Source organism: Coregonus clupeaformis, chromosome 29 (genome assembly GCF_020615455.1).
Source record: "Coregonus clupeaformis isolate EN_2021a chromosome 29, ASM2061545v1, whole genome shotgun sequence".
NCBI lineage: Eukaryota > Metazoa > Chordata > Actinopteri > Salmoniformes > Salmonidae > Coregonus > Coregonus clupeaformis.
Window position 1 is genome coordinate 17,332,897 of NC_059220.1, and position 24,745 is coordinate 17,357,641.

Consider the following 24,745-nt stretch of genomic DNA (forward strand, 5'->3'; position numbering starts at 1 on the left):
GGAGTAGGAACGCTGAACACACGTGATTCTGTTTACCCAACTGATGCCATGACAGTTCTGCCCAGGCTCACTAGTGATTGGTCCGATTCTGACCCTCTCTCCCACTCCTACTGGAGAAGTAGCCATTGGGACATCGCACTGAATCACAGTTTTTTGTGTTTCTGTTGTGATATTAAGAGTTTGTAATATGATGTGGTTTCATTCTTTTTCACCCTCATTATTAAATCTCTCACTCAATCTCTTTTTCACTCACTCACTCCCTCTGTTTATGAGTGTGTTCTGTGAGACATGGGTTGGAATTACATGATGATTTGGTGACATATAACTCTGTGCCCCCTCCCCCTCCTCCCCTGACCCCATTGGCAGTGACACAGGACCTGTTGTCTGTCTCCCCAGATGCAGATGGAAGATTATAGGGCCTTTCACTCACCCTGCATTCCCTACACATACAGTACACACACAGCAGGTTTTCTGTTAGGAAAATGTGGTGCCGGACATTTGACCGGCAGCATTTTAATTTACCGGACATTTGAGAAATGTATGCAAATTTACGCATTATATGCATTGGGTACGTAACCTGATCAGGGTGTCCACCCACGGTGCTCAGAATTACAGAAATCACATTTAGATAATGGTAATTCATATTAACAGAATATGCAAGTCGAGGATGCAATGATGTGCGGTCCTTCTTACCGAATTCTGATGCCCACTTTGAAGATGTTAGAATGACTGTCCACATTTACTTTTCCTCAGCCAACAAGATGAGTAGTAAACAGAAAAATCACTAGCCTATGTCAATCTACTATCCCCCATAGTAGAAAAGTTTACATACTCTATTGGTCAGCTTGTCGAGAAAGAAATAGCCTATTCCAAACAGACTCTGGGGCAGTTGTGGGACGATAGATCCCAAATCCATACAACCAGTAGGCCTAGGAAACATAAAAAAACATTAAAAAGCGATGAGTCTGATGCAATAGATCAGAACATTTAGCTGAAAATGTTGATTAAATATTGTTTCTTGACACTGTAAGTGCTGCAATGAGCACAAGGCAGTAGACTACGTGTGAATGTTCCTTCCATAATGCAATTAACGGGAAAACACCGTTGTCAAAGCACACCGCAGATGCAAGTGGTTTCATGTGACAGATATGAAAATATCTGTTAAAAATTTTGAAAGAGGGGAAATCTAATATGCAACAACTAGCATGGGTTGCTAATATGACTATGATTGTGCCTTTGGCTACTGGACAATAAATAAAATAATTGCCTCCACGGCTATAGGCTGATTTTGGCTAGGCTACTTTGAAGCAAGGGAAGACATGCCTCATAATATGTAGTAATCTTTCAGGTTTCAAACAATTTAAGTATATGTTTTCAAAATGCATACAGCCTCCAACTCATTGTAAAGTGGTGTGTGACGTGCTGATGAAGCCTGCCTTCTGTTGCCTATACATTTGCTGTTTGAGATGCTGTAGCAGCAGCTCTCGCGCTGTCTGTCAGATTTTCCTCTCAAAGGCTCTGTATCTGTATGCTGTAAGCGTGTGATAAGACACATAACGAATATACTTTACACACGCGCCAATTTAATTCCACTAAATTATGCAAATTAACCTATAGACCGATGAGTATGACCAGTCAAATGTATTTACATCAACTGGTATTTACATCAATGAATAGGCTTAAAAGCATTATTTCGCAATTGGATTTTTTCTTATTCTCCTGGACAATTGGCCGGTGGCAATTATATTTATCGGCATTGCAATTTTTTAATCGGCCAAAAGCCGGCTGTTACCAGCTAACGGAAACGCTGACACACACAGTCACACACACACACACACACATACAGTGGGGAAAAAAAGTATTTAGTCAGCCACCAATTGTGCAAGTTCTCCCACTTAAAAAGATGAGAGAGGCCTGTAATTTTCATCATAGGTACACGTCAACTATGACAGACAAAATGAGGAAAAAAAATCCAGAAAATCACATTGTATGATTTTTAATGAATTTATTTGCAAATTATGGTGGAAAATAAGTATTTGGTCAATAACAAAAAGTTTCTCAATACTTTGTTATATACCCTTTGTTGGCAATGACACAGGTCAAACGTTTTCTGTAAGTCTTCACAAGGTTTTCACACACTGTTGCTGGTATTTTGGCCCATTCCTCCATGCAGATCTCCTCTAGAGCAGTGATGTTTTGGGGCTGTCGCTGGCCAACACGGACTTTCAACTCCCTCCAAAGATTTTCTATGGGGTTGAGATCTGGAGACTGGCTAGGCCATTCCAGGACCTTGAAATGCTTCTTACGAAGCCACTCCTTCGTTGCCCGGGCGGTGTGTTTGGGATCATTGTCATACTGAAAGACCCAGCCACGTTTCATCTTCAATGCCCTTGCTGATGGAAGGAGGTTTTCACTCAAAATCTCACGATACATGGCCCCATTCATTCTTTCCTTTACACGGATCAGTCGTCCTGGTCCCTTTGCAGAAAAAACAGCCCCAAAGCATGATGTTTCCACCCCCATGCTTCACAGTAGGTATGGTGTTCTTTGGATGCAACTCAGCATTCTTTGTCCTCCAAACACGACGAGTTGAGTTTTTACCAAAAAAGTTATATTTTGGTTTCATCTGACCATATGACATTCTCCCAATCCTCTTCTGGATCATCCAAATGCACTCTAGCACGGGCCTGGACATGTACTGGCTTAAGCAGGGGGACACGTCTGGCACTGCAGGATTTAAGTCCCTGGCGGCGTAGTGTGTTACTGATGGTAGGCTTTGTTACTTTGGTCCCAGCTCTCTGCAGGTCATTCACTAGGTCCCCCGTGTGGTTCTGGGATTTTTGCTCACCGGTCTTGTGATCATTTTGACCCCACGGGGTGAGATCTTTCGTGGAGCCCCAGATCGAGGGAGATTATCAGTGGTCTTGTATGCCTTCCATTTCCTAATAATTGCTCCCACAGTTGATTTCTTCAAACCAAGCTGCTTACCTATTGCAGATTCAGTCTTCCCAGCCTGGTGCAGGTCTACAATATTGTTTCTGGTGTCCTTTGACAGCTCTTTGGTCTTGACCATAGTGGAGTTTGGAGTGTGACTGTTTGAGCTTGTGGGCAGGTGTCTTTTATACTGATAACAAGTTCAAACAGGTGCCATTAATACAGGTAACGAGTGGAGGACAGAGGAGCCTCTTAAAGAAGAAGTTACAGGTCTGTGAGAGCCAGAAATCTTGCTTGTTTGTAGGTGACCAAATACTTATTTTCCACCATAATTTGCAAATAAATTCATTAAAAATCCTACTATGTGATTTTCTGGAATTTTTTTCCTCAATTTGTCTGTCATAGTTGACGTGTACCTATGATGAAAATTACAGGCCTCTCTCATCTTTTTAAGTGGGAGAACTTGCACAATTGGTGGCTGACTAAATACTTTTTTTCCCCACTGTAAACGCACTCGTCTGCTGCCCCTTCTGGTTGCATCCAGTCTTTATATAGAGATAACAATAACATTAGAGATTTATGGGAGCCGTGCGAAGGCCTTGCAGAAGCAATAAAGAAGTTATTGGGTGGAGGTAATATCCTAACATGTATGTGTGGTCTTGATTTATCTGGCATCCCCCGTATCACTAGCTGCATCACATCAGACAGGAGCACCTTACTATGTTCCCTCAGCTCAGCCTCGCCCATGATGCTGCTGCAGAGATATGTCTGTCTCCCCCCGCTCAGAGACGTTAGAATCTCCCTCTAGAATCACAGGAGAATGAAAGTGATCCGCCTCGGTGTCTGTTGCCTACAAGGAGTGTTTAAAGATAAAGGTTGTGTTTATGAGATGCCATCTAAGCAGACGATGCCATCACGCACGCACGCGCACACACACAGTCAGTTTCCCTGAATGAAAAGGACCGGCCAGAACTCAGCATGTACAGACATCTACCGCGACATCCATCCCTATGCCGTTTATCCTATTTTCTTCCTCCATTCTTTCTCTCCTTTCAGTCTGAGTGAATCCGCTCAGGGAGGGAAGAATTCCGGCTTCATTTCACCCTTCAACCGCTGAGGAACCACAGGCGTTAAAATTAGAGCTAATTAATATTGCATGTTTTGATTGGGTTTAATATTAATGTTAAAATAGTAACGCATCAAATATTAATATTCTCTAGTGCACTCAAAGGCTCCGCTTTTCCTTTCAGGAAAGCACCCCCAATCACACCCCCAATCTTGCTTTTCCCATTCAGACGAGGCCTGGAAGGGAATCTGTTGTGAAGTGCTTGGCAGCTCACTAACCTTCTATTGAACAGTAACCCATACCCTTTTAAATTCTCACCTAGCCTGCCGCTAAGGATAGAAAAGACTAAAAAGGAGGAGATGGCAGAGTATCGTGTCATGTGAGATGGCAGAAGAAAGTAAAGCTATTAGGATAATAACTGTAGATGCCGGTTGCACATCCAGTCCTGATCTCAAGGATTTCCTAAAAACGTAGAAGAGGTCAAATAAAAAAATCCTAATAAAATCTTATTGGTCGCATACACATATTTAGCAGATGTTATTGCGGGTGTAGCGAAATGCTTGTGTTCCTAGCTCCAACAGTGCAGTAGTATCGAACAATACACAATCTAAAAGTAAAATAATGGAATTAAGAAAAGTCACGTGCAATTACTCTTATGTTTCACTATTTGTTTTGGTGCGTCTTCCAAGGAATTGGTTTTGTTCGTTTTTTACAATGACCTTGTATGACCTACCTGTTGTAGAGGTTGACTATAGAAGAGATGGTCACATACTTGATAATGATCCTGTATTTTGGCATCAGTGACATTTTGACATCCGATGTATTGGTTGTTTATTTAGAATATTTAGTTAAAATGGAATCCACAAGGATGTGATCTACTGTAAGTGTTATACTACTCTTCAATTTTACGTCTAAGGATGATTGTCTTCCATCATATGTCATCTAATGACAAACATTAGCTCACTGTGGTGTAGCCCTTAGAACCAGTCGTCACTACCTGTCCATGCTGACGATTTAACCTCTAACCCTGACCTCTATCCCTAACCCCAGACTGAGCAGTCGTCTTACTTGTGTGTGTGTGTGTGTGTGTGTGTGTGTGTGTGTGTGTGACCATCAGGAGTTCCGTGCCTTTGAGCTGTTGAGGAGCGGACTGGACCGCTCCAAGTACCTGCTTGTGAAGGAGGCTAAGATCATCGCCATGACCTGTACCCACGCTGCCCTCAAACGCCATGACCTGGTGGAGCTGGGCTTCAAGGTCAGACACACACATACACACACACACTACACTACACTATATGTACTCCAGGGATTTTTCTGCCATTGAAATCCTTGGGCGGGCCACCTAAGCCCCCCAAAAAAATCTAAAAAGAAATGACAGTGGGGAGAACAAGTATTTGATACACTGCCGATTTTGCAGGTTTTCCTACTTACAAAGCATGTAGAGGTCTGTAATTTTTATCATAGGTACACTTCAACTGTGAGAGACTGAATCTAAAACTAAAATCCAGAAATTCACATTGTATGATTTTTAAGTAATTAATTTGCATTTTATTGCATGACATAAGTATTTGATCACCTACCAACCAGTAAGAATTCCGGCTCTCACAGACCTGTTAGTTTTTCTTTAAGAAGCCCTCCTGTTCTCCACTCATTACCTGTATTAACTGTACCTGTTTGAACTCGTTACCTGTATAAAAGACACCTGTCCACACACTCAATCAATCAGACTCCAACCTCTCCACAATGGCCAAGACCAGAGAGCTGTGTAAGGACATCAGGGATAAAATTGTAGAACTGCACAAGGCTGGGATGGGCTACAGGACAATAGGCAAGCAGCTTGGTGAGAAGGCAACAACTGTTGGCGCAATTATTAGAAAATGGAAGAAGTTCAAGATGACGGTCAATCACCCTCGGTCTGGGGCTCCATGCAAGATCTCACCTCATGGGGCATCAATGATCATGAGGAAGGTGAGGGATCAGCCCAGAACTACACGGCAGGACCTGGTCAATGACCTGAAGAGAGCTGGGACCACAGTCTCAAAGAAAACCATTAGTAACACACTACGCCGTCATGGATTAAAATCCTGCAGAGCATGCAAGGTCCCCCTGCTCAAGCCAGCGCATGTCCAGGCCCGTCTGAAGTTTGCCAATGACCATCTGGATGATCCAGAGGAGGAATGGGAGAAGGTCATGTGGTCTGATGAGACAAAAATAGAGCTTTTTGGTCTAAACTCCACTTGCCGTGTTTGGAGGAAGAAGAAAGATGAGTACAACCCCAAGAACACCATCCCAACCGTGAAGCATGGAGGTGGAAACATCATTCTTTGGGGATGCTTTTCTGCAAAGGGGACAGGATGACTGCACCGTATTGAGGGGAGGATGGATGGGGCCATGTATCGCGAGATCTTGGCCAACAACCTCCTTCCCTCAGTAAGAGCATTGAAGCTGGGTCGTGGCTGGGTCTTCCAGCATGACAACGACCCGAAACACACAGCCAGGGCAACTAAGGAGTGGCTCCATAAGAAGCATCTCAAGGTCCTGGAGTGGCCTAGCCAGTCTCCAGACCTGAACCCAATAGAAAATCTTTGGAGGGAGCTGAAAGTCCGTATTGCCCAGCGACAGCCCCGTAACCTGAAGGATCTGGAGAAGGTCTGTATGGAGGAGTGGGCCAAAATCCCTGCTGCAGTGTGTGCAAACCTGGTCAAGACCTACAGGTAACGTATGATCTGTGTAATTGCAAACAAAGGTTTCTGTACCAAATCTTAAGTTCTGCTTTTCTGATGTATAAAATACTTATGTCATGCAATAAAATGCAAATTATTACTTAAAAATCATACAATGTGATTTTCTGGATTTTCTGTATCTCAGCGCCATGGAGAAATGTGTAGAATTGCAGGAAATTGGCTAAAAATAAAAGTCTACACCACCATGGTGGGGCCTCTAAAATGTTATCTAAAATTCTGCCGTGCCGATGGGCCGACCACGCCCTCTGCCACGCCCACCAACTCCCTTTTAATCCAGAAAAAAACCTGTACATAAAGATCAGACACACACATAGTACTTGAGTCAGAGGCAACTCGACACTTACACTTCTTTTCTTTTGTTTTCAGTATGACAACATCCTGATGGAGGAAGCAGCTCAGATCCTGGAGATTGAGACCTTCATCCCTCTCCTGCTACAAGTAAATTACTACAGCCAGACCTGAAAACCCACCAGAGCTAAACCCCTTTATTCAGGTCTAAAGCCCATCTACAGGTCTATACTTCACCTGAAAAGAGAACTCCCTGTCACTCAGGATTAATGGGTCCATCCAGACTTTATAGAGCCCCACAGTGGAGGTGTCATAATACCCATAAAACCTAGCGGTCAAACAGGGAAATGGTTCCAATCATTTTCCACATCTCATGCCATGGATAAAGTAATCCTTCTACCCCCCCCCCCCAAAAAATAAAAAATAAAAAAAAATAAAAAATTGTAAAGTGGTTATCCCACTGGCTATAGGGTGAATGCATCAATTTGTGAGTCGCTCTGGACTAGAGCGTCTGCTAAATGACGTAAATGTGCCCTTGAGCAAGGCACTTAACCCTAATTGCTCCTGTAAGTCGCTCTGGATAAGAGCGTCTGCTAAATGACTAAAATGTAAAATGTAATTCATTTTTCCCATAGGGGATTTTAGAAACACTTAAAATAAGGGCTGTGTTTTGTGTAAGCTTACTCTGGCATGACGAGATTTACACAGTTATCAAAACGTCACGCCAGGGGTAAGCCTACACGAAACACAGTCCTTATTTTATGTGTTTCTACAATCCCCTATGGGAAAAATGAATGGTGGAAAAAAGATTGGAACCATTTCTCTGTTTGACCTCCAGGTTTTATGGGTATTATGACTCATACTGTGGTACTCTATGGGGCTGTCAATGCTGGGGCCTAATATCCTCAGATAGCACTAGGGTCTGTTTAGAGGAGACCATTAAGCCACATCAACCTGGCCAATTACCTCTTAGTCTCGCTCTAACCAATGCAAACATCCAGCCCATCATGCCTTCTGTTGTAGTACCCACTACGCGCAGAGTAACGATAATCCACCTTCCCCACATCCCCCCCACCCCTCGTTTTCCTTACATTGCATCCCCATCGGTGATTGAATCAGGCTTGACTTACAAGCCTTGGTAATATCAGGTTTTTCTGGGGCAAGCCCTCATTAAACTCTCCCTCCTAATCAGCAGCAGCAGAGCTAACTCATCATTCTCTATCCAACCTCTACTCTCACATGACTTGGCAGGGGCGCAGCCATGGGTGGCCTGGGAGGGCATAACCCCACCCACGGGAGCCAGGCCCACCCACTGGGGAGCCAGGCCCACCCAATCAGAATTAGTTTTTCCCCACAAAAGGGCTTTATTACAGACAGAAATACTCCTCAGTTTCAGCAGCTGTCCGGGTGGCTGGTCTCAGACGATCCCGCAGGTGAAGAAGCCGGATGTGGAGGTTCTGGGCTGGCGTGGTTACACCTGTTCTGCGGTTGTGAGGCCGGTTGGACATACTGTCAAATTCTCTAAAACGACATTGAAGAAATTAACATTTTATTCTCTGGCAACAGCTCTGGTAGACATTCCTGCAGTCAGCATGCCAATTGCACGCTCCCTCAAAACTTGAGACAACTGTGGCATTGTGTTGTGTGACAAAACTGCACATTTTAGAGAGTACTTTTATTGTCTACAGCACAAGGTGCACCTGTGGAATGATCATGCTGTTTAATCAGCTTCTTGATGTGCCACACTTGACAGGTGGATGGATTATCTTGGCAAAGGAGAAATGCTCACTAACAGGGATGTAAACAAATGTATGTGGACACCTGCTCGTCGAACATCTCATGCCAAAATCATGGGCATTAATATGGAGTTGGTCACCCCATTTGCTGCTATAACAGCCTCCACTCTTCTGGGAAGGCTTTCCACTAGATGTTGGAACATTACTGCAGGGACTTGCTTCCATTCAGCTACAAGAGCATTAGTGAGGTTGGGCAATTAGGTTCTTCCACACTGATCTCGACAAACCATTTCTGTATGGGCCTCGCTTTGTCCTCGGGGGCTTTGTCATGCTGAAACAGGAAATGGCCTTCCCCAAGTGTTGCCACAAAGTTGGAAGCACAGAATCGTCTAGAATGTAATTGTATGCTGTAGCGTTAAGATTTTCCTTCACTGGAACTAAGGGGCTAGCCGGAGCCATGAAGCCCCAGACTGTTATTCCTCCTACACCAAACTTTACAGTTGGCACTATGCATTCTTGCGGGTAGCGTTTACCTGGCATCCGCCAAACCCAGATTCGTCCGTCGGACTGCCAGATGGCGAAGCGTGATTCATCACTCCAGAGAAGGCGTTTCCACTGCTCCAAAGTCCAATGGCTTCGAGCTTTACACCACTCCAGCCGACACTTGGCATTGCTCATGATGGTCTTAGACTTGTGTGTGGCTGCTCGGCTATGGAAACCCATTTCATTAAGCTCCCGACGAACAGTTCTTGTGCTGACATTGCTTCCAGAGGCAGTTTGGAACGCTCTAGTGAGTGTTGCAACCGAGGACAGACGATTTTTACGCACTACGCGCTTCAGCACTCGGTGGTCCCGTTCTGTGAGCTTATGTGACCTACCACTTCACGGCTGAGCAGACAGTGCCACGAAAGTCATTGAGCTCTTCAGTAAGGCCATTCTACTGCCAATGTTTGTCTATGGAGATTGCATGGCTGTTTGCCTGATTTTGTACACCTGTCAGCTGAAATAGCCGAATCCACAAATGTGAAGGGGTGTCCACATACTTTTGTATATATAGTGTGTCTTCATATAACCCTCAGATTGTCCAAACCAATGAGCCAAACCGATAAAGCAGATGTAAAAGATGCAGAAGGAATGCGCTCTTTGAGAAGGAGGATGTATTTAACTAGTGGTGTACAGCACGGTATAGGGCTACATGACTGAATAAATAACAGACCTAGTAGTACTTGGCTACTGTAGAACACACAGAATGACTGACTACAAACCAACTGAAAGGAAATTACTGTAGCTAATGGGTTGGGGATCAATCTAACTGACAGAACTGAGGGCTATGTTATGTATGTTGTTGCTTTAGGTTAGATTCATCCCTTTCCTTTGAGACATCCCTTAAGGGTTGTTTGGCTGGAAATACATCAGGCCAAATTCCTCTGCTATTCCCTCAAATATGAAATACGACGACTTCACTAGACAGGATAGCTAGAAGCTTATGCCTCTAGCTCCAGTCCCAGTTTGTGGCCACCGGTGTTGATGCTCTTGCCATCGACCAGTGCAGACAGGATGAGTTTCATACCTGGCCGCAGTGTCTGGGTGTAGCCAACTCCTACCAAGCTGGCATTGTTAACTTTAGCGGATATGGAGGCACTGGAGTCCAGCTGGTACTTGGCAGCGATGCCAAAGCAGATGCTGTTGCTGCCTGCTGTCCAGACAAGGTTCACAGCTGTCTCCAGCTTGTCATTCACCTTCTGGTAGATGGACCCTCCAAACTATGTGCCATCATTAACATTGGTGTGCAGCTGGAAGTCTCCTGTCTTATAGCCAACAGCGAAGTTGCTCTGGGTCATTTTGGACTTGGCTGTGTCGAAGGTAATCTGGTAGCCAGCCAGTCATCCCTCGTACCCGGCCACTGCTGCCACATGCATGGCCGGGCCGGCAAAGTCAGTCTACATCCACACCCAGGTTGACGTTTTCACGCTTATAGGCAATCTTCACCTTCCCACTCTTCTTGCCAGAATTGGGTGTAGAACGTAAGTTTCAGTCCTTTGGTTGTCTGATCTTCAACAGTGATTTCAGTCCCCAGAGTGTGGTCTGTGGTCCACTTCTCTGTAAACGTCAGGCTGTATTCACCCCATTTGTACTTGCCATTGACTTTGCTGGTGTCAGTGTTGGACTAGCCAGAGGTTTAGAATTCCACTCCATTTGAAGACTTGGCCTTGAGATCAAGTTTCACCAATCCAAAACCATATCCTTTATTGAATATGTCCTTTGCAGATATGATGGAGGGACAGCCATTCTACTGGAAGTTTTGCAGGAATATTATAACTTTCTTTTTTTTTCTTTTTTTTAGGGGGTAGATCAGCTTTAATATTTCAGATAGATTGTAACTTTCATCAATATAATTGTCTGCATCACATATGTTTTTTTCTCGCATATATATATATATACATATATATATATATATACATATACACACAGTGGGGAGAACAAGTATTTGATACACTGCCGATTTTGCAGGTTTTCCTACTTACAAAGCATGTAGAGGTCTGTAATTTTTATTATAGGTACACTTCAACTGTGAGAGACGGAATCTAAAACAAAAATCCAGAAAATCACATTGTATGATTTTTAAGTAATTAATTTGCATGAGAGACGGAAAGTCTTATTATATGCTAAAGTATTATTATATTATTGATCGATTGACTATGACTTTTCAGATCACCCAGTAGTGCTATCTGCAGGGTTAGCTCCAGGTAAATATTGCAATCCTTTAGCCATTCCTGGACCTGTGTCCAAAAACAAACTACAAATGGACAGTACCAAAACAAATGATCTAATGATTCTGTCTCTTCGCAGCAAAATCTGCAGAGCTGGGAAGATTGTATCCCCCATATAAATAACATTCTATTGGTAGCAAGAATTGTATATAATAATTTAAATTGAATATTATAACTTTGCATCAGTTGCTTGGAGCAGATAGTTGTTTCCAGGCTGTTTCTGACACCGCGACACAGTCCTATGGTCTAGCTGGAGGGCAATGAAGGAGTGCAAAGTTCGCCACTCAGTTAACAGGCAGAGAGGGGTGAGAATGGAGAGCGAAGAACAGATGTGTGAAGAGGTGCTGTGGCGGTGAGGGGTGTTTGAAATGCAAGGCAGATGGACTGAATGTTGTCGCTGCTTGTGAAAAGAGAAGGAGAGGAGGGATACGGAGAGAAGGAGTGAAGGCATACAGCTATTCTCCAGGGGGCTGTGCTTTTACTGTGAGGCAGCAGACAAATGTAAAGGACGTCAGCCCCCAACACATGTTCGCAAACACACACCACACCAATGCTGCAATATGTCTGAACAATTCTCCCCATGACCACCTGTCTATGAGCTGTCCTAGTGGATGGCCTGTACGCTCTGGAAGGGGGCGCTAAACCAAAGCAACACTGACACAGATATTAACTAGCTGACCGCCACCATACAATCAGATCTAACCTACCTAAAGAAAGACATGTCCATAATTAAAGATGCACTTTGCCTAATTTCAGTTTGTGACAAAACAAGCAAGTGTAGTGTTGAGAATCATTGTACCATCTAAACCGCTGTGAAATATATTTTCCATAACCAAAAGTATTGTATTTTCAGCTGTTTGAAGCTGGTCTACAAAACCGAAAGTAAGACACAAAAACGAAATACAGGAAGCATAGCAATAGCGCACATAGAACAGATCTACTGCTTGTTTGGGTCGCCCAAAAAGTTACATTTTGCAGCTTTAAGTTTTATATGAAATAATAGGATATTATCAAAAAATGCTGGAGCAAACTTTTTTGTTTCAAAATCAAAATGTTTTTTTTTTTTTTGCTAATGCATGGGCAGTCATTTTCCCTCAGAAACACTCTATGGTCTCTGTGGAGGAGAACTGAACTGAACTGACCTACAGTATCTTTCCTCTCCCTCTCCAGAACCCAGAAGACGGCTACAGCAGGTTGAAGCGTTGGATCATGATAGGAGACCACCACCAGCTGCCCCCCGTCATTAAGAACATGGCCTTCCAGAAGTACTCCAACATGGAGCAGTCCCTGTTCACCCGCTTCGTACGCCTGGGGGTACCCACCGTTGACCTGGATGCCCAGGGACGTGCCCACGCCAGGTGGGTTAGGCGCTCTGGGGACATAAATGAATATGGTTAAAACAGAAATGCGTTGGTTGCTGTTTGCGGTTTTAGGCTGGGTTTCTGTATAAGCACTTTGTGACATCTGCCGATGTATAAAGGGCTTTATAAATAAATACATTTGATTTGATATTATTTTTTATCTTTAATCAAACATAAACAAGTCTGAACATGCAAAAAGTCATTTTGAAATGTGAAAATACTTTATCATGCTGTTTTTGATCATCAAACATTAGTGCAAAAATATCAACAGAATATTTGGTTAGTGTGTATGACATCTTTTAATCGTCTTAAACGTAAGACGAGACGAAAATAACTAGTCTGTTAGCCAATTAAAAAACCCTGGCTATGTCCATGATCCAATAGTTGCTAAGTACCAGCTGATACAGTTGAATAGTAGAGTGGATAGTCACTTGAGTTTGTTTTACCTCTGGTGCCCTCTATGTATACTAACATGGACGCTAAGCTAAAGTGTTGAATAGTGAATCTCTTTGATGCTAATGGTATGGTGGCTCTCTCTAACCACAGGAATGAATGATCAATCTCTGTGATGCTAATGCTAACATGGTTCTCCATCTCTCCTCCAGTCTGTGTAATCTGTATAACTGGCGCTATAAGCAGCTGGGGAACCTGCCCCATGTACAGCTCCTGCCCCAGTTCCAGGCCCCCAACCCTGGCCTGACCTTCGATTTCCAGAGCCCAACCCTTACTTCTACCAGGTTAATAACGCACATATACACAGGAACACACACACATATATACACAGGAACACACACATATATATATATATATATATACACAGGAACACACACATATATATACACAGGAACACACACATATATATATATATATATATATATATATATATATATATATATATATATATATATACACACACAGGAACATATATATAGGAACGCACACGCATATACACAGGAACGCACACGCATATACACAGGAACATGCACAGGAACACACACACACACGCACAGGAACACACACACAGGAACACACACAGACGCACGTACACAGGAACACAGACATACAGGAACACACACGTACACAGACACACAAGCACTCCACATACAGTGCTTTGGGAAAGTATTCAGACCCCTTTACTTTTTCCACATTTCGTTATGTTACAGCCTTATTCTAAAATGGATTAAATAAAACAATTTCCTCAGCAATCTACACACAATACCCCATAATGACAAAGCAAAAAATGGTTTTTAGATTTTTTTGCAAATTTCTTACAAATAAAAAACAGACCTTTATTTACATAAGTATTCAGACCCTTTGCTATGACACTCAAATTGAGCTCAGGTGCATCTTGTTTCCATTGATCATCCTTGACATGTTTCTACAACTTGGAGTCCACCTGTGGTAAATTCAATTGATTGGACATGATTTGGAAAGGCACACACCTGTCTATATAAGGTCCCACAGTTGACAGTGCATGTCAGAGCAAAAACCAAGCCATGAGGTTGAAGGAATTGTCCGTAGAGCTCCGAGACAGGATTGTGTCGAGGCACAATCCAAAAATGTGTTGCAACATTGAAAGTCCCCAAAAACACAGTGGCCTCCATCATTCTTGAATGGAAGAAGTTTGGAACCACCAACACTCTTCCTAGAGCTGTCCGCCCTGCCAAACTGAGCAATCGTCAGTAAAAGGCACATGACAGCCCACTTGGAGTTTGAGAAACAAGATTCTCTGGTCTGATGAAACCAAGATTGAACTCTTTGGCCTGAATGCCAAGCGTCACATCTGGAGGAAACCTGGCACCATCCCTACGGTGAAGCATGGTGGTGGCACCATCATACTTTGGGGATGTTTTTCAGCGGCAGGGACTGGGAGACTAGTCAGGATCGAGGCAAAGATGAACGGAGCAAAGTACAGAGATCCTTGATTACAACCTGCTCCAGAGCGCTCAGGACCTCAGACTGGGGCGGAGGTTCACCTTCCAACAGGACAACAACCCTAAGCACACAGCCAAGACAACGCAGGCGTGGCTTCGGGACAAGTCTCTGAATGTCCTTGAGTGGCACAGCCAGAGCCCGGACTTGAACCCGATCGAACATCTCTGGAGAGACCTGAAAATAGCTGTGCAGCAATGCTCCCCATCCAACCTGACAGAGCTTGAGAGGGTCTGCAGAGAAGAATGGGAGAAACTCCCCAAATACAGGTGTGCCAAGCTTGTAGCGTCATACCCAAGAAGACTTAAGGCTGTAATCGCTGCCGAAGGTGTTTCAACAAAGTACTGAGTAAAGGGTCTGAATACTTACATAAATGTGATATTTCAGTTTTTTATTTTTAATAAATAAGCAAACATTCCTAAAAAAAATGTTTTTGCTTTGTCATTGTGGGTTATTGTGTTTAGGTTGATGGGGGATAAAAACAATTGAATCCATTTTAGAATAAGGCTGTAACCTAACGAAATGTGGAAAAAGTGAAGGGGTCTGAATACTTTCCGAATGCACTGTACACACTCACTCCCCACAGTAGCAGAAAATATTGTTCAAGGATTCATTCATTTTAACCATAATGGATCCAGGACAAATCCAGATTATATATTCATTACCTAGCGCACTGCTAACACTGGAGCTAACACTGGAGCCACTCAGGACAGGCTAGTAACTTTGTCCTCCATACTAGCAGACAGATTGTCTTTCCTTATAGAGTGGCTCGCTCAGGGGGGTCTGAGTGTGTGTGTCCTGAAGCTGCTCATTGTTGGTTAATTGAGGAGCATGTGTCTATAGGTCTGTACATGTTAAATGAGGAGCATGTGTCTATAGGTCTGTACATGTTAATTGAGGAGCATGTGTCTATAGGTCTGTACATGTTAATTGAGGAGCATGTGTCTATAGGTCTGTACATGTTAATTGAGGAGCATGTGTCTATAGGTCTGTACATGTTAATTGAGGAGCATGTGTCTATAGGTCTGTACATGTTAATTGAGGAGCATGTGTCTATAGGTCTGTACATGTTAATTGAGGAGCATGTGTCTATAGGTCTGTACATGTTAATTGAGGAGCATGTGTCTATAGGTCTGTACATGTTAAATGAGGAGCATGTGTCTATAGGTCTGTACATGTTAAATGAGGAGCATGTCTCTCGGTCTCTCCTCTCCATTTGGCTGTTGCCATTTTTAGGCGCCTCAAGGGAACTGACCACAACTCTCAAATCTCCCCCCCCCTTACACATACTTGTCCGGAGACCAGAGGGGTAAAGTGGCCCCCACCACATACCCTCCTCTACACACACACACTTGATCAGCAGGGTGAATTGGACGCTGGAGAGGCAATAGTACCAGTGTTTGGTGAATGCCTGTCACAGCTGTACACAAACAGCCCTTTTTCCCCCCTGCCACAAACACACACTCCAGCTCAAGGCACTCCATTGGGCACTAGCAACAGGAGACCTAGCCAGCAGCAATCTATCCCCCTTTCCTTTTGCTAAAGTGCGTTAATACTCCAACCCCTCAAGCTCATTGTTGGTCCCCCTGCTCTGCACTTGCACTGTTCTGAAATGGGTCATAAAGGAAAATGTTTTCCCTTATTTATCCACATCTCGGATAGTTGGAAAATGACGTGCGTCACATCATACACGTTGTATGGTTGTGATGTAAAGTAGACCGTATATTGCAGTAGACTCCCTTAATTTAAGCAACAGAGCCAGAGGGGGTGTGGTATCTTGGCCATTATAAACTGGGGCCTCCTGTAGCTCAGTTGGTAGAGCATGGTGCTTGCAATGCCAGGGTTGTGGGTTCGATTCCCACGGGGGGCCAGTATGAAAAATGTATGCACTCACTAACTGTTAAGTCGCTCTGGATAAGAGCGTCTGCTAAGTGACAAAAAAATATATATGTAAAAAATAAACTGGGTGGTTCGAGCCCTGAATGCTGATTGGCCATGGAATATCAGACCGTATACCACGGGTATGACTAAACATTTATTTTTACTCTTCTAATTACATTGGTTGCCAGTTTATAATAGCAATAAGGCACCACGGGGGGTTGTGGTATATGGCCAATATACCAAGGCCTAAGGGCTGTATCCAGGCACTCAGTGTTGCGTCATCCATAAGAACAGCCCTTAGCTGTGCTATATTGACCATATACCACAAACCCCCGAGGTGCCTTATTGCTCTTATAAACTGGTTACCAACATAAATGGAACAGTAAACAGGTATTTTTGTGTCATACCCATGGTATATTGTCTGATATACACACGGCTGAAATGCTTTTCGTGCCAATCAGCATCCAGGACCCAAACTACCTGGTTTATAATATTCAGTAGATCACTGATGGGAGCCAGGGGGAAGATTGAAATCACTGATCATTTGAAAAGGTCAACATTAGATGGATTATTTTAGTGTGTGTGTATTTACCAGTACATTACATTGTCAGTATGTTTCACTCAGCCCTGATTCTACAGTAGTTCAACTGAGGTCTTAACTCTCATTTTCCTTTTAGGGGTAGTGTGCCACAGCCACACACTCTTTCACTCCCTCCCCAATTTCTTTCCCTCTTTACTTCACATCTCCCTCAGTTACTTAGCCACGTGCCAGTCCTGGGCCGTTACACTAAAACTAAGGCGATGGGCTGAGGCAGCTGTTGCCATGGTTACTGAGTTCTCTTGATTTTGGGCACATAAGATCACATTTGTGTTAAGCAGAGACATGAGAGAGACCGGCATGCTGGAGACACCACACACACACACCAGGGTTTCCGTTAGTCAGCAATTGCCGGCTTTTGGCCCCCCAAAAAAATGAAAAGCCGATTTTAAATAAAACTGTTGTTGGCCAAAATGACCGGGGAAGAAAAAAAATCCCATTACAAAATAATGCTTTTTATTCATTACATTTACATTTTAGTCATTTAGCAGACGCTCTTATCCAGAGCGACTTACAGTTAGTGAGTGCATACATTCTTTTTTATTTTATTTTTCATACTGCCCCCCTGTGGGAATCGAACCCACAACCCTGGCGTTGCAAACGCCATGCTCTGCCAACTGAGCAACATCCCTGCCGGCCATTCCCTCCCCTACCCTGGATGACGCTGGGCCAATTGTGCGCCCCATGGGTCTCCCGGTCGCGGCCGGCTACGACAGAGCCTGGATTCGAACCAGGATCTCTAGTGGCACAGCTAGCAATGCGATGCAGTGCCTTAGACCACTGTCCATCCGACATAACATTTGACGGTCATGCTTATCTGTCTGTAGGTAAATTTGCATAATTTAGTGGAATTAAATTGGCCTGTGTGTGTTTTCGTTAGTCATCATGTATCTTATTTATCCAACACAACCATCACAGCATACAGAGCCTATTCTGAGCAGGATTTCTCCTGCTGCTCCTCAGCTGGTTGCTGCTGGAGTAAAACATCTGCTTTTATAAGCCCATTCATTGGACAACAATTCTAAATGCAATCGCTTGTTAAAAAAAGTTTTGGTGCACGATTTAAAAAGAGCTACTATTTTTTTCTCTACTGGTATTTTTAAGGCACGCCTCCCATTCACCATTCAAGTGCAGGCAACAGGCTATCAGTACGTCACCCACCACTTTACAATGTGATCTGGAGGCTGTTTGAAACCTGAGTGTTTTATTTCATATTATGAGGCATGTCTTACCTTGCTTCAAAGTAGCCAATAGGCAAAATCCAACCATGGAAACATGGAGGCAATTATTTTATTAAGACTTCATAGGCGGCGCGTGAGTTTCAAGTTTGGGGAAGCTTACAATTTGTCCTACCGTTCTGCGTGCCGGTTATGATTTTCATATGCGCATTTTCGTGGAACAGTTTAATTTCAAAAATAACGTTTTAATTTCTCAAAATCATTGTCCCGTGGTTAATCATAACATTTGAATTAAAATGATACAAATCTCAAAGTTTTAAGACAACTAATGTGAAATCACCAGCCTCTGCCATATGGACACATTGATACACCGTGATCCATTGGCGGCTAAAGAAATGAGTTCATGAAATTCATAGCCAATATGCCAATGCAGCAGTAGGCCTATAACTTCCATTGCTCTTTCACAACGAGGATTATCTAGGGGGAGATTTTTGGAAAGATCTTTCAAATAGCTTACTGTGAGGAACTATAGATTTAATATAGTATCATTCGCAATGGATGTAAAAAAAAAAGTAATAAATGTTCATACATTTCCACGGAGTAGGCCAGGTAATTCTGTGCGTGCTCAGGCGTGTGCGCTCCCTCAACATTATCAGGACAGAGAAACCAGACACATGCTCATTGCTCACATGGGGCATTCCAAACAAAATACATTCATTTTTTGGCAAATCTTGTAAATTATGGTTATGAAATTAACCAAAACATGTTTCTCACAAGTGTAGCAGGTTGTGAACTCTGTAAACAAAGTTTCCACTCTGAGAATAAGAATGGTAAATGACTGTAATTAATACATGCATTAACATCAATTTATGACAGGTACAGTTGAAGTCGGAAGTTTACATACACCTTAGCCAAATACATTAAACTCAGTTTTTCACAATTCCTGACATTTAATCCTAGTAAACATTCCCTGTCTTAGGTCAGTTAGGATCACCACTTTATTTTAAGAATGTGAAATGTCAGAATAATAGTAGAGAGAATGATTTATTTCAGCTTTTATTTCTTTCATCACATTCCCAGTGGGTCTTAAGTTTACATACACTCAATTAGTATTTGGTAGCGTTGCCTTGAAATTGTTTAACTTGGGTCAAACGTTTCGGGTAGCCTTCCACAAGCTTCCCACAATAAGTTGTGTGAATTTTGGCCCCTTCCTCCTGACAGAGCTGGTGTAATGGAGTCAGGTTTGTAGGCCTCCTTGCTCGCACACGCCTTTTCAGTTCTGCCCACACATTTTCTATAGGATTGAGGTCAGGGCTTTGTGATGGCCACTCCCAATACCTTGACTTTGTTGTCCTTAAGCCATTTTGCCACAACTTTGGAAGTATGCTTGGGGTCATTGTCCATTTGGAAGACCCATTTGCGACCAAGCTTTAACTTCCTGACTGATGTCTTGAGATGTTGCTTCAATATATCCACATAATTTTCCTTCCTCATGATGCCATCTTTTTTGTGAAGTGCAACAGTCCCTCCTACAGCAAAGCACCCCCACAGCATGATGCTGCCACCCCCGTGCTTCATGGTTGGGATGGTGTTCTTCGGCTTGCAAGCAACCCCCTTTTTCCTCCAAACATAACGATGGTCATAATGGCCAAACAGTTCTATTTTTGTTTCATCAGACCAGAGGACATTTCTCCAAAAAGTACAATCTTTGTCCCCATGTGCAGTTGCAAACCATAGTCTGGCTTTTTTATGGCGGTTTTGGAGCAGTGGCTTCTTCCTTTCTGAGCGGCCTTTCAGGTTATGTCGATATAGGTCTCGTTTTACTGTGGATATAGATACTTTTGTACCTGTTTCCTCCAGCATCTTCACAAGGTCCTTTGCTGTTGTTCTGGGATTGATTTGCACTTTTCGCACCAAAGTACGTTCATCTCTAGGAGACAGAACGCGTCTCCTTCCTGAGTGGTATGGCGGCTGCGTGGTCCCATGGTGTTTATACTTGCGTACTATTGTTTGTACAGATGAACGTGGTACCTTCAGGCATTTGGAAGTTGCTCCCAAGGATGAACCAGACTTGTGGAGGTCCCCAAAAAATTTTCGGAGGTCTTGGCTGATTTCTTTTGATTTTCCCATAATGTCAAGCAAAGAGGCACTGAGTTTGAAGGTAGGCCTTGAAATACATCCACAGGTACGCCTCCAATTGACTTGAATTTTAAAGCCATGACATCATTTTCTGGAATTTTCCAAGCTGTTTAAAGGCACAGTCAACTTAGTGTATGTAAACCTCTGACCCACTGGAATTGTGATAATGTGAATTATTTTACATTTTTACATTTTAGTCATTTAGCAGACGCTCTTATCCAGAGCGACTTACAGTTAGTGAGTGCATACATTTTTCATACTGGCCCCCCGTGGGAAACGAACCCACAACCCTGGCGTTGCAAGCGCCATGCTCTACCAACTGAGCTACAGGGGACTGTTATAAGTGAAATAATCTGACTGTAAACAATTGTTGGAAAAATGACTTGTGTCATGCACAAAGTAGATGTCCTAACCGACTTGCCAAAACGATAGTTTGTTAACAAGAAATTTGTGGAATGGTTGAAAAACGAGTTTTAATGACTCCAACCTAAGTGTATGTAAACTTCCGAGTTCAACTGTATTAACAGTACATTTACTACTGGTGGCATACACTATATATACAAAAGTATGTGGACACCTCTTGAAATTAGTGGATTCTGCTATGTCAGCCACAACCGTTGCTGACAGGTGTATAAAATCGAGCACACAGCCATGCAATCTCCATAGACAAACATTGGCAGTAGAATGACCTTACTGCCCTTTCCCACCTGGACAAGAGGAACATCATCCCCATTCTCATGGACGGGGATGCAGTAGAACAGGTTGAGCGCTTCAAGTTCCTTGGTGTCCACATCACCAACAAACTATCATGGTCCAAACACACCAAGACAGTTGTGAAGAGGGAACGACAAAGTATATTCCCCCTCAGGAGACTGAAAAGATTTGGAATGGGTCCTCCGATCCTCAAAAAGTTGTTCAGCTGCACCATCGAGAGCATCCTGACTGGTTGCATCACTGCCTGGTATGGCAACTGCTCTGCCTCCGACCGCAAGGCACTACAGAGGGTAGTGCGTACGGCCCAGTACATCACTGGGGCCAAGCTTCCTGCCACCCAGGACCTCTATACCAGGCGGTGTCATAGGAAGGCCCTAAAAATTGTCAGACTCCAGCCACCCTAGTCATAGACTGTTCTCTCTGCTACCGCACGGCAAGCGGTACCGGAGCGCCAAGTCTAGGTCCAAAAGGCTTCTTAACAGCTTCTTCCCCGAAGCCATAAGACTCCTGTACAGCTAATCATGGCTACCCGGACTATTTGTATTGTCCTCCCACCCCACCCCCTCTTTTACGCTGCTGCTACTCTGTTTATTATCTATGCATAGTCACTTTAACTCTACCCACATGTACATATTACCTCAATTACCTCGACTAACCTGTGCCCCCGCACATTGACTCTGTACTGGTACCCCCTGTATATAGCCTCCCTACTGTTATTTTATTTTACTGCTGCTCTTTTGTTATTTATTTGTAATTTTTTTTTACTTATCTATTTTTTACTTAACACTTATTTTTCTTAAAACTGCATTGTTGGTTAAGGGCTTGTAAGTAAGCATTTCACTTTAAGGTCTACACCTGTTGTATTAGGCAAATAACATTTTATTTTATTTGAAGAGCTCAGTGACTTTCAACGTCATAGGTTGCCAGCTTTCCAAAAATATAGTTTGTCAATTTTTCGTCTGGGGTTATGTAAAGCTTGTCTCCATAGGACTCTGGAGCAGTGGAAACGAGTTCTCTGGAGGGATGAATCATGCTTCACCATCTGGCAGTCCGACGGACGAGTCTGAGTTTGGCGTATGCCAGGAGAACGCTACCTGCACAAATGCATAGTGCCAACTGTAAAGTTTGGTGGAGTAGGAATAATAGCCTGGGGCTGTTTTTCATGGTTCAGGCTCCTTAGTTCCAGTGAAGGGAAATCTTAACGCTACAGCATACAATGACATCGTAGACGATTCTGTGCTTCCAACTTTGTGGCAACATTTTGGGGATGGCCCTTTCCTGTTTCAGCATGTCAATGCCCCCGTGCAGAAATGGTTTGTCGAGATCGGCTTAGAAGAACTTGACTGGCCTGCACAGAGCCCTGACCTCAACTCCATCAAAAACCTTTGAGATGAATTGGAACACCAACTGCGAGCCAGGCCTAATTGCCCAACACCAGTACCCGACCTCACTAATGCTGTTGTGGTTGAATGGAAGCAAGTCCTCACAGCAATGTTCCAACATCTAGAGTGGAGGCTGTTGTAGCAGCAAAGTGGGGACCAACTCCCTATTAATGCCCATGATTTTGGAATGAGTTTTTGGTCATGTAGTGTATGTAATGGGGAGCTGATAAAAAAATATATAAATAAAAGGGCAAATAATTCACACAATGAAACAATGAATGTGCAAGGATTGGCGGGAGACAGCTGTGCAATTCTGGAGAGACTCGCCTTTATCTTCACCACACACCCCTCCCCTTCTTCTTGTCTGTACATTTTAAATTCTACTCAATACACATTATCTTCACACACATTTTAGATACTTTTTACTGACAGCCGCAACTCCATAATCAGCTAGGCCTATTGCCACGCACACTGCCCAAATTGCGAGCTTCCCAAATAGGCATAGGCCTACGAGCTTGTGATTTGAAACAATCCACAGCAAAAAAATTTAAAGAAGCTAATGATCCTCAATTCCTCTGTGGCTAAGTATGTTGAATCATTTTATTTATTTCTGTACAGACAGGAGTAATTATATAATTTTGGCAAATGTATTTCCATTTACTTCCCTATTGGACCCACCTCTATGCCATTTCTCTCCTGTTCTATTGGTTTTCAAATCAACTTTCTTTCGTTGTCCGGAAGCCAAAAGCACTTGGATGGAGAAAGCGATGAAGGTAGAGAGAGAGGAAGGAAAATAGGGAGAGCGAGAGAGGGAGGAAAATAGGGGGAGCGAGAGAGAAAGGGAGCGAGAGACAGAGAAAGCGTGTGAAGGAGAGAGGGGGATGTAGAGAGAGGCCGGCCAACTGCTGTTGGAACAGCTGTGACCTGTCTGTATTTGGGAGGAGAAAGAGAAGCGTGATGTTCTACTTCGTCATGATCCTCCAAACCCCCTGTGTTCACTGCACTGCAGACAGAATAGAGGCACTGAGAGGCCAGCTTGACTGCACATCGTATGTCTGTGTATTCATTGGCGTGCACGTGTGTGTGCGTGCCTGTCCGTGTGTATTTGTGTGTTGTTTGTAAGTTGGTCTTTCTTAAAATCCTGCCTGCAACTTTACGTGCATTTCTTTGTGTATCTGTAAGTGCACATCTGTGTGCATGAGACCTGCCACCCCATCCTGTGTTTTAGTGTAGTGAGAGGGAAAGTAAAGCATTTCCCAGTGTGGTTCAGCTGCAGGCCAATGAGCTTGAGCCTCACACCCCATCATGCCGCCCAGCGTGACATTATCCCCCAGCCAGCCTAACCTCACCCCCATCAGACCCCACTCTGCGTGTCACACCAACCAGCACATGGGCACAGGCACAGATTTGATGTATTAAAACACACACACTGGTTTACAGTGCTCTCTGGGTACTAAAAGAGCTTGGAATTGGTGTGGAAATAAATGTGTATTACGAACATGAAAACTTTTGTAATCATCTCGCTTTCTCGCTTATATTCAAACGATTAGGGGAAAACATTCTAATACACTGGGAAATTCGTTTTTGTATCTGTTTAGTAATAGTATTTAGTTAGATTTTTCCAGTGCAAAACTTTTTGTCTAACCTGCCCTCTCTTTCTCTCACCTCCCCCTCTCTCTCAACCCACCCTTCCTCCCTCCATCTCTCTGTAGAACCTGGGTGAGGCAGAGTACTGTGTGGCTCTGTTCATGTATATGCGTCTGCTGGGTTACCCTGCCGACAGGATCAGCATCCTCACCACCTACAATGGACAGAAACACCTCATCAGAGATGTCATCAACCAGCGCTGTGCTGGGAACCCCTGCTTTGGACAGCCCAACAAGGTAAGGACACACACCACTATATAAACCGCACACACACGCAGAAACCCTGCCTTTTACTATCCTAAAAATAAAAGTATTCAGACCCTTTGCTATGAGACTCGAAATTGAGCTCCTGGGCATCCTGTTTCCATTGATCAT

At 43.5% G+C, this 24,745-nt stretch overlaps 1 protein-coding gene and 1 pseudogene across 1 annotated transcript in view; one reads left to right on the forward strand and one right to left on the reverse strand.

Moving 5' to 3' along the window:
• Nucleotides 1-24,745, forward strand: part of LOC121544769 (RNA helicase aquarius-like) — a 134,755-nt gene that overhangs the window by 76,079 nt on the left and 33,931 nt on the right. Inside the window, 6 exon segments of the mRNA XM_041854904.2 lie at nucleotides 5,118-5,255; nucleotides 7,111-7,182; nucleotides 12,710-12,897; nucleotides 13,506-13,609; nucleotides 13,612-13,637; nucleotides 24,437-24,607. Coding sequence (XP_041710838.2) covers nucleotides 5,118-5,255; nucleotides 7,111-7,182; nucleotides 12,710-12,897; nucleotides 13,506-13,609; nucleotides 13,612-13,637; nucleotides 24,437-24,607 — 699 coding nt within the window.
• Nucleotides 10,253-11,057, reverse strand: LOC121544768 (annotated as a pseudogene).